At 32.7% G+C, this 11,819-nt stretch overlaps 1 protein-coding gene across 1 annotated transcript; it reads right to left on the reverse strand.

Annotated features, from left to right (window-relative positions):
* Positions 1-609: 609 nt before the first annotated feature.
* Positions 610-10,910, reverse strand: LOC107717929 (deoxynucleoside triphosphate triphosphohydrolase SAMHD1-like; the record flags this gene model as incomplete). Its single annotated transcript, XM_016524831.1, has 16 exons — positions 610-820; positions 958-1,127; positions 1,235-1,326; positions 2,092-2,200; positions 2,485-2,585; positions 2,673-2,801; positions 3,535-3,548; positions 3,836-3,895; positions 4,403-4,767; positions 6,718-6,878; positions 7,104-7,150; positions 7,690-7,800; positions 9,553-9,733; positions 10,026-10,130; positions 10,233-10,295; positions 10,854-10,910. Coding segments are annotated over 16 exons (1,976 nt in total), but the record flags the coding sequence as incomplete, so codon positions are not given.
* Between the last annotated feature and the right edge of the window lie 909 nt (positions 10,911-11,819).

The following is an 11,819-nucleotide window of genomic DNA, read 5'->3' on the forward strand; positions in this document are numbered from 1 at the left end:
GACTACTTCAATTCACATATTACTGTCCCAAACATTACAGTCATCTCTGCAATGAATCATTTCTCATCAAATTGTATGATACTGTAACTGTTTGATGCTGTATTTATTATACAAATTAAGTGGTAACACTTCACAATAAGATTTCATTAATGTACATGATTTAATGCATTAATTAACATCTAACAATGAGCAATACACTTGATACAGTATGTAATATCTTAATGTAAGTTAATACAAATACTAGTAGTCATTGTTAGTTCATATTAGTTCAAGACCATTAAATAATGTTGGTTAAAACCCTTGATTTTAATAATGTAGTAAATGCTGAAATTAACACTAACTAAGATTAATAAATGCCTTATAAGTATTTTAAATTGTTAGTTTATGTTACCTAATACAGTTAATGTTAGCAAATGGAACTTTGTTGTAAAGTGTTACCAAATAATTTTAGGAATAACATGAGCCAAAGTTGATACTATGAAAGCCTGAGCTATGAAATTGCAAAATCCGGGCATCATATTTGGATGTATATATGTATATATATATATGCACTATATATATTCTATATATATATATATATATAATGTATAGAAGGTTATATTATATTACATTAATGCCATTGATTTGTAATATGTCCAAAATAAGTAAATTAATTGTAAAATGTCCTCTTTTACCTGTAAGATTTGTTTGTTGTTGTATTCAGTTTTTCTGGTCTCTCCCACACACTTCGGCAGGCGTCTCCTCACAACATCCTCAAGCTTCATCCGGGCATCTTTCAGCTCGTCATCAGTGGAGTATAAGATCTCCTCAAAGATGTGATCTGATAGAAGGAGAACATTTGCAATAGAAATGTATAAATACAAATAAAAGTCTTCTCTGGTCAAATGAAAACTGCTAAGCAGAAAGAATAACACTTGTATTTAATTATTTACAATCCTGCGCATGTTTTTAACTAACCGCTCAGTTTGATGAACTCTTTCATTGCTGTTGTTGTTGGGTTCTCAGCACCTGTACCATTGCTTAGAATATTTGAGAGCTTCCTCTTGATATCTTCTTGTAATTTGGATTTAGCAATTAGTGAGAGGCTTGGGATCTTATCTTTCGCTGCTATGAGGGCTTCTGAGATCCTAATGAACAAATCAAAAACGTATGAACCAATAAACAACTTAAGCAACACTGAACTAGAAGAGCACACAAATACTTTAAAACTGGAGTACAATCAATGTAAACATACTTCTCTTCGATGATGTTGACGATCTTGTGCTGGTAGGCCTGGCTGTACAGAGTGTATCTGGTGTGAAACATGTCATAAATATTATCAGCCACCTGCGAGAGACAGAGAGTTATGAATTAGAGCACAGACTGACTACTGTATGTGGTTTCAGTGATCTAACAACAAAACGCTGACCACTAGCGATCGGATCACCAAAAATGCATCTTCATATCAGATGGAAGTAGAGCCATAAACAGTTAAATTTAGCTTTGCACAGGACTGCATTAGGAGAGTAAATAAATGTAGGGATTAAGTGTTATTTTATGTGTTTTTCAGTAAAGAGAAAGATGTTGATAGTTTATGTTAATGTTCAATGTTCAGTTATGTTGGACAATTATACATCGTGCACAATAATGAGTGACACTATTGATCCAACTAAACTGATTTATTTGGAAAATAAGTTGTGTGTAAAAATGTGTTCAGTTAAATTAAGTAAGGGTAATGAATTGTTTTTTGAGTATATATACATCAATATGGAAAAGGGCGTTCATCATATAAAACAAAAAAAAGATTATATCAAATGTATTAAGTATTTTACCTAGCTGGAGAAATCAGGTTATATCTACTGACAGTTATGCTTCAGTAAAACTTGTATTTTAGGTTGGTTGAATTCAGTAATAATCAGTAATCTTAAATCATTTATTAAAATGTATATACATCTTTGATTTCATTTTCATCTTATAGTTACTGATATAAACTGTACAGGTGATATGTTTTATGACACTGCACAGTGTCAATAAAGACAACTTTCTGTGGTGTAGGAAATAAATGATGTTATGAGAAGTAATAAATAATAAGTGATCTTGTGCATCAGGCACCTTGTCTCTGAAGCAGATGTGTTTTCTCCCGGCCACCTCACACACTCGAGCAGACTTCAGCAGACGCTGATGGTCAAAGCTGTTTGGGATGCCGAGGTGATGACAGTCTCTGACAGAGAGGACACAAAGGTACAGTATATTGAGTATGATTTTGGTTAATATTGTGCTGACTGCTATGCCAGAAACCTCTGACTTTATACAGAAACCTCTGACAGTGTGCTGCATCACACAGAAGCAATAGATTTCATCAGTTGTAGAAATGCTCTATTCAACCATAAAAACATCATGATATCTAACGTAATGTCTATTTAAGTATTTTACAATGTAATAATTCTTGTTAAGATTTACAACCATTATTACAATGAGCATCCCTTTAAAAGGTTATATTTTTACCTTGCAAAATAGTCCCATTTGCGCACATCAATGCCATTCCATTGATTTGCCACAATCTCATACAGGAAAGACTTGTCCTTAGTCCTGCCCTCCGCTGGCCACTGGAAGAATCAAAATAACTTCAGTACTCAACAGAAACACTGTATAACTTGTTGGGCATTGGAATGACAGTTCACAGGATTTTGTACCCCTTTAGCTGAAGTATTAACTCCCTTTATCAACTCCTGAATAAAGGTGAGATCTTCATTCAGCTCTTTTTTCAGGTCACTATTGTTCTCTACTATGTCCAGAAACAGCCACACCGAGGCCTCCGCAATCTATGAGAATAAAACACACAAACACAAATATATATGAATTGCCACATTTTCATATCTTTTAGAAATAAACAATGTAAACTGTATAGTTATAAATACAGAATTGTATGTTAAGCTGGGCATCTACAGTAAATTATTATATTCAAAAAGTGTCTTGTTTCTTGTCAACAGTATCTAAAACTGAATTAAGTGATCTGTAATTTATTGGTCTCCCGGTTTTCTATTCTTGTGGATAAACACAGAAAACAAGCCTGTCTTTCAAAACCTTTTTCTGAGCAATGTTTATAAAACTATAATTGTGTTTTTGTGTCCTTTTGGAGATCGGCTTTTGTGTTCTAGTGAATATGAATAAGTCATACAGGTCTGGGAGGACATAAGCGTGAGAAAATGATTACAGAATGATCATTTTATTGCTTTAATGTGAGTGCTGTATCAAAAAGCCTTGAAGTCCTCCAGTACACTCACTCAATAGACTTTTGTGTGTCACTGTAAACATTTATTGTGATTGGTTTTTGCCAAGACTTGCTTCTTTCAACAGCACAATATTTCATTTAATTTACTCTTAGTAGGTTACCTTAGTATTCACATTAGGTTTAATCAGGTAGCATTTGTTTGTATTTGTAAATAAAGCACTTTTCCCTAGAAAATAGCATTATGAATTATGAAATATACATGCTAAATTTAAAATACAGTTTGCATTGCATGCACAGTATAGAATAGTTTTTTTTCTGCTTACCTTCCACTGATTGCCTAAGAAAACAAACAAACAAAGGTTATTATATACATATTTCATAAATTATCTTAAAAGAACTGAAACTGAAGTCACAGTTATACACATTACTGAAAGAAATGCATCTATTCATCAGCTGTAGTCTAATAATAGAAATGCATTATTCAATTTTACTTTATGATATTTAGAAACAAAAATAATTTAAAAAAATAATAATAAATTGCATTATTAAAGCTTAAACTTAACTGAAAACCCAACTTTTCCCAGACACATTGGCATCAGTAAAGTGAGAAACTCAGGCACTTACCAGACTCTAGGACTTTAGGGATGAACCTGTCCTTAAACACGTACGAGAACGGACCATGACCTTAACGAAAAACATAACAGTAAAATATACTGCATGTTTCATATTTTATATGAGAACAATTTTATACTCTTTTCATTTGACATGCATCACATGACTTGCTATAATAAAGGTGTGAAGAAACTGTCAGTTAAAAGAATAAAAGAGCTTCAACCCTCTTACTCCTACAGATATAAAATCACTCAAGTACAAAGATATAGTATAACTATTTTGCTTTACCTCATTTTAAAATACCACAAACATTTTTTAGCAAACATTATTTAAATTTTACCTTTACATCGAACAAACTTTTAACACTTCAATTGGAATTCTCTAAAACTCTTTAAATAAATTCCAATTCTGCAAATAAATCTACATAAAGAATCCATTTCATATTAATTTATATGATTTATTTGTTATTATTTTTGTATTTAATTCCCTTTACATGGTTCCCCTCTTTTGAAAGATGTTCAACAAAAAGAAAAATCAGATGTGTATTTCTGCTCAAGTGTGCTTGTTTCTGGCACTCACCTAAATTATAGCACAGAGCAGCAATTTGGACGCACAGGATGTCTTTCTCGTCAATTAACTTGCTCTGTTTCTTTTCAAAATCCTCGAGTGTCTTTTTAAACTCCTCCTTTTCCTTTTTAAACTCCTCCTTTTCCTTTTTAAACTCCTCCTTTTCCTTTTTAAACTCCTCCTTTTCCTTTTCAAACTCCTTTTCATTTTCAAACTCATCTCGTTTCTCTTCAAACTCATCTCGTTTATTTTCAACCGCATCTCGTTTCTTTTCAAACTCCTCTTGTATTTTTTTTAATTCCTCTCGTTTTTTTTCAAACTCCTTCAGTTGTTTCTCTTTCAGAACTTCTGCCAGACGTCCTGCTAAATATGCAGCACTTACACAAACAGACAAGACATCATTTTAAATAAAACACATGATAAATCCAGCTTTTACATCATTTGATCAGTTGATTGATTCATTTAGAATCTGATTCTCTATATTGAACAGTATTGGTGATGGGCATAAGTAGCACTAGGTACAACAATGTAAATGATGTTTAGTCAAGTACATTTTATTTTTGCAGTAATGCCTACAGTTTATTCTAATCAAAATTAGTAACAATGATTCGACCTAATGAAACAAAAAGTGTTTTTCAGAATAAGAACTGAAAGAAAGAGCTGTTCCGACATTATTTACTGAGAAAAGGATAAAGTACAAAATACATATTATCTTTCCACCTTTAAGAAACATTTACTAGGGTAAATCAACCATACCATATGTCTCTGTGTTATCCTGCAACATATCCTACAATAACTTGTAGCTCATGAAAAAGTTTTAACAAGTTAGTAAATTGCACATAATGGAAGACAGTTGTAATTTCAACAATGACAAAGTCATGTAAGAATTGTTGACTATTTTCTTCTTCCATGTTTCAAATTAGTACAGAATATAAATACAACCATCTTTTATACGTTATACGAAGCAGATTGGTGTTACTTAAATTATATTGTTTTATACCCAGCCTTTGTGCAAAGCTAACACTAAAAGCAAAAGGTGTCTTGTCTAAATAGTTATATGATTGAAATTAAAATTTAATTAAAAAAACAAAATAATATTTCTTTTTTTTTTTCTATAAGAATGTACTCTTGAGCAAATTAGTTTGTGTAATATATTGTTTGTGCAAATGTGACTAGTGTATCAGTAACACTTTACAGTAAGGCCAATAGAAAAGGCCTTACATTACAGTTCTCTCATCTGCAGTACTGCTGCTATGTACTGTAATTATATTGTATGTGTAAGTAGTATTGAAACCCTGCAGATGAGCTGTAGGCTAACTTCCCTCACGGTCAGTCCATGCAGAAGAACATGCTCAACTATAGTGCTTTGTATTTCATCAGGAACAAATTACTTTGACCTCATCCCCTTCATTTTTATTTTCCCCACCAATTCCTCTTTGTCTCCCACTACCAGGATTCATTTTCCAAAACTCATAATCACTTGTGCTCCTGTGCATATCATCCAGAGATTCTGACCTGTGTCATCAGTTTTGCTACTGAATATTCACACATGGATAAATGTGTGCTGTTTGAGTTCAGTTTTTGATGCTTGAGTTAATTATATTGTGAGTTTGTGTTTTCTGAATGAGAACATGGTTAAACCTGTGCAAAATGATGGCGTTCTTGTGTAAAGTTTTGCAGAAAACACTGAGCAAATTAGAACGTGTGTGCAAACAGGTGAAGTGTGTCTTTATTTCGAGAACTGTATAAATGGTTTGGAAAATTGGGCCAAATGAATCAGTTACAGTGTGTTAACAATCGAGAAAAACTGTAAAGTATTGGATATCTGGAAGTTTGAAGTTTGCACAAGTTGGTGTGTAGTTTTGAGATTGTGTTTATAGTTGTGAGAAAATGGTGAATTGTTTCATGAATTGTGTTAGCAATCGAGAAAAACTGTAACAAGCATGAACTAATCATGAGCTAATTTATACAGCATTTATTAACCTTTGTTAATGTTATTTGATAGAAATGTTCACAGTTAACACAGATAACTGATTAACAGAACAACCTTTGATCTTAAAATCTGAAAATGTTGATTTTAACATTAACTAAGATTAATAAATGCTATAGAAGTATTGTTTATTGTTAGTTAATGTTAACTAATGTAGTTAATTAATGCTAACAAATGAAACCCTACTGTAAAATATATACTTTCATAATTCAGACAAAAGGACCATTTTCAAGGGTTTAAATATTTTTTCAAAGCACTGTGTGTGTGTGTGTGTGTGTGTGTGTGTGTGTGTGTGTGTGTGTGCACATAATAAAATAAAAATAAAAACATGGCTTACCCAAGAGAGTGTTCGAAGCGAGTATGAGTGGCTCCGGGATACACCAGATATGTTCCTCCTAGCTGTTTGATGTGTCTCAGTCTCTGAAACTGAGGAGTATCTGTGATCTTCACCAGCAGGGGGTGCAGCACAATTTGACCATGAATGGGGTCGTTGAAGATCTGCAAGATAAAAAACAGGCAAATACATCCACAAACATATAAACTGCCTTCCAGAAGTTTGGAAATGCACTAGGAAAAGTGAGGTTTTGGACAACATCAGAACATTTCAGGAATTCAGTAGGCAATTGATACTGGAATCAATGTGTTCAGTTTCATTCAAATTAACCCTCTCACCTATCCAAATGAGGAGAAAATACTTTTTTTTTTTTTCACTTTAATTTTTACCTTGCCTGAGGGGGTTTGATTGTCTTTGGATTCCTCATTTTTGGATTCTATGAAAAAAGCATAGCATTGTAAATCCTAAGTGTGAGAAATATATTTATTTTGTTTTATCATCCAAACTCAACTGGACATTTCAATATTAATATGAATTGGTCATTTCATGATTATGTATGTGTCATGCAAACACCTTCACCTGATTAAGCCAATTCTCAATGTAGCAGACAAATGGGTTCTAGGCCATATAAAGTGCTAAGCAACCTTAAAGGAATAGTTTGCCTAAAAAAGTGAATTCTGTAATTAAATCACTCTCACTCACTATCAATGAAATTTATGTATGTTGGTTTAAAGCAAATATGATAGCAGTGGGATAGAAAACTTGATAGAACTGAAATGAATGAAGATGGTGTATTAACATCCTGATATGAAATAAATAATTGTGTTAGAAAGTTTTACTCCTTAGTCTTGACAAAATGTAAGCTCTCATTAAAATATTACCATTTAAAATAATTTATATCACATGTCTCCAGTGTGTGAGTGTAATGAATGTACAGAGCAAGACAGCAGCAGTGTTTACATGACAAACACACACCTGCTGCTGATGTAGCCTGAGCTGAATCCTGTGCTGCCCCTGCTGAGGATGAGGCTGAGGATGAGGCTGAGGATGAGGATGAAGCTGTCTGCTGGACTGATGTGCTTTCATCTACAGGTTTAAGGTGACATATCATGGCTTATGGTACATTTCATTGAACCCCCTTTACAATCATTTTTTAATATAATATAATTATATATTATTATATAAAATGAATATCAGAACTGTACAAAATGAATGTCAAAGCAGTGAAGAAGAGAAAATAATAATCTCATAATCAGTGCCTGCCTCTGTTGATGGTTCTTCTCCTGCAGTATCATCAGTCACGACTGTTTGCATAACCAGACTTTCTAGTCTTGTAGACTTTAGCAATGACATTTTCACCATTGATTTCTTTAGTGTGTTTTTAAAGGGACAGTCCAGAACATTTTGAAGATCCAAGTTTTAGTTAACTGGACTCTTAAAAATCTTAATTTGTGTTTTGAATATTAAAAATAAGCCTATATTAAATTATCATTAATGGGTTTGCAATGACATGAGGGTAAATAAATTACAGTTTTCATTTTTGTATGATGTCACAATATTTGCCTGTGTCTATCTTGTGTTTTAGGTCTCTTGTTTTTATATTATATTCCCATTATTTCTGTACTTTCTTGTTCAGTTCCCTGTGCCACTGTGTGCTGCCATACAGTAGCTTCCCTCATTAGTTACCACATTAATTCATTAGCTCCTCCCTGTCCTTGTCATATTGTTATAGTGATAAATCCAGCTCTGTGTTTTGCTTTTAATTTGCACTTGGTTCCACCTCACCTTCGTCCAGCCAAGTATTATGAACTCTCCCTTTACATAATACTTATCTCAAGACAGGACATGAAAAGTAAATGAAAAGTAAGTTCACAACATTTGCAATAAAATTAACTTCAGTATGCCTCACTGAAACACTTGCATTAGCTCAAGCCAACGTCTAAACCTATATTAAAAATAATAAAAACTCTTTATTAAATAGCAGTAAGTAAATGAAATTAGCTGAGATGACAATCTATGCATTTGATTAAAGTAATGATATGATTATTCATCATCTGGATTCTCTGTAATGTCAGACCCTGAACTTTATATCCATGTGAACAGAACTCTGTGTTTTCTGGACCAATATTTGGTTTAAAATCCTCAGTGAAGCTTTGGTCGTAGCAATCATCACTCTTCACCATCAACAGCTAGCTGACTAACAAGGTCATGAATTAGCCCACAACAAGTTACATTACTCTTATTTCTCTTTATTTCCCCCCCTTTCTTCTTTTCATGATATTGAGACCTGAGAGCTTGAATGGATTCATGATAACACACATATAACAGGTGGAAACAATACAGTTGTGTCTCATGGCCATCTCTCTTCTCTGGACTAAGAAATGTACAGTATTAATATCATTGTTCTAATTCACCCACTTATTTTGTTCACTCCTACCCCATTTATAAAGTGCTTATGCAGACATTATATTTGCATTATATATTTTGTATTTCTAAATATCAAATGAAACACAAAAGCACTTGATGACTTGGTTTCAACAACAACTAACAGAGGAAACTAACAATGATTTATGTCTTGACACCGTATCAGATTATGTCTGGTTAGGACATACCTATTCAAATATAAATATGTAGTTCATTCATAAAACTCTACATACAAGCTGATTGGTCCTTCCAGCTATCAATAAGTTATTCATTTTGTACTTAATTCATGCAGTGCGAATCAGTTAAAATATATAAATAAATAAAAGAGCAGAAAGTAAAAAAATAAAATAAAAAGTATACAACACACATGATAGAGTAATAAATATGCAGATATGGCAGCACAATTGGAGTTACCTGAATCAGGCTCGAAATCAATAAACTGATTATTGTCTTTGCACCAGTCATGAAAGTACTTCTCAGCTTCCTGCTGGACCTTCTTCTGATCCTCCTGATTCTCTGGATCCTCCTGATTCTCTGGATCGTAATAGACCCTCACAAGAAATTCATGAAACTTCTTTGGCTTGAGATTGGACACCTGCAGGCACACAACAGAAACCAAACACAACCTTTCTCAAACCAAGAAAAAAGAAAAGAAAATGCCTTCACTCACCCAGGTATGAATTCAGGTACACACCACAAACTAGAGCAATCTGATAAAGCCTGAGCTCAAATCACTTTATCCATTAAACATACCACTAATTCATTTATTTTAGTAATGACTCAGTTAAAAAGACTATCTGATCAAATCTAATGCTCAAGAGATTCACAGTCATGATATTTATGAAAATCCTGGATGATAGATATTTGAGATAAGTGAGCTTTAGTACCTGGTACTTCTCCATCTTGAAGGCTCTGTTTGGCTCATTCTTGCTGTAGAAATGAACATTATCAATGGGCTCTTTACCCACTTCACCAAAACCCATCTCAAGAACCTGAATGAGATCAGATTTCAGATACGATAGAAAGTTAAACTAAAAATGAGTCACAAAACAGTCATTTTTATTGTATTATAATTTTGTACTATTTAAACATACATGAATGTCAAAGTTCTTCTCCTCCATTGGTGGTTTAAACTCGCTATAATTCTTCAGTATTTTCTAAAATTTTGAAGGGTAAAAATTTGAAAAGTATTACAAGAAATTAAATGTCAAATAATGGAGACAAAAGTTATTCAAGTGGGGAATATTCACTACAATTCAAAAGTTTGGAAACCATAAGATATTTCAGTTTTTGAAATAAATTAGTGCTTTCATTTATCAAGGATGCATTACATAATCAAAGGTGACAGTGAAAAACATTTATAATGTTACAAAAGATTTATATTTCTAATAAAACTAATTAGTATTCAGGGATACATAATAATATGTATTCAGGGATGTATGCAGTGTGTTGTGACTACAAACAAACATTATTATTAATCTATCAATATTAATCTGATATCACTTACAATTTTATGTGTGAACATCAAATAATAAAATGTGTATTAATACAAAACAGAAAATAATTTACACCATACACATGGTAAATGTAAATGCCATTTGTTTATATATGGATGGATAATAGATATCAGTATTTTTTATGTGTTTGTAGGGGCTTATTAAACAATATTGATAATATACCATAAAAAACTGAACTAAATAACACATGAATGATACCTGATACAGTTTGGTCTTGAAGGCTTTATCAGGCAGTGCTTTGGCCCCAGGTATTTCCTAAAGAATTTTGAAGGATTAATTATGCATGCAAATAAATGAAAAGAACATAATAATCTGATAAAACAGTCATTTCATGTGAGAATAACACATAAAACTATAGCTGCTAACAGCAATCAGTGTTGCCAGATTGGGTGGGTTCTTGCCCAAATGGGATTCTTTTGATTGGGTTGGACCGGAGAAAAATGCATTGGGCACGTGGACGAAATTTGGGCTAATTTTAAAAAGGACAGGTGGGTTTTGTTGTTCACTTTTTTTTTTTTTTTTTAATGTTATTTTAATACATTTGAACATATATAATTAAGAAAGTAGGCCTGGGAGAGTGACCCAACTCTGTGTGTTATGGAATACTGAAGTTCTGTTTAAATTTAAAGTGCAACATAAAGGTAAGTGCATTATTATTGTTAAACAAGGGGTAAAATCTGTTTGCAGTATTTTACATACTTTACTTTCTGCTAGTTTGGACATTTTTGTCATATTTGCTAATTGTCTTTTTTTTATTGTATTTGCCAAGTTTTGATGCATTATCCTTTTGAATTTTTCTCCAAACTGGGAAACTTATTAATGTCATCTTTATTAAGCATTAAGGAGGTAAAAACGTTCCTTATCAGCTATGGTAGAAATGGCATTGTAGCATTCTTTTGGCATTGAATCTTGGAATGGGTGGGTTTGGGGGAGCTTTTTAATGGGACATGTACCTCCAAAAGATCAAAAATCTTTTATATTCAATATAAGAAAGAAACTCATACAGGTTTGGAATGACATAAGGGTGAGTAAATTGTGAAAAAAATTTCTTTTTTGGGTGAACTATCCCTCCAAGTACACTGCAGAGCCAAATAAACTCTTAAACGTACATATCAGTGACTATATCCTCCTGAGAACCAGAAATAAAAAGCTTTGTGAATTTAG

The sequence above is a fragment of the Sinocyclocheilus rhinocerous genome, unplaced genomic scaffold, assembly GCF_001515625.1.
Source record: "Sinocyclocheilus rhinocerous isolate Xijiao unplaced genomic scaffold, SAMN03320098_v1.1 scaffold29854, whole genome shotgun sequence".
NCBI lineage: Eukaryota > Metazoa > Chordata > Actinopteri > Cypriniformes > Cyprinidae > Sinocyclocheilus > Sinocyclocheilus rhinocerous.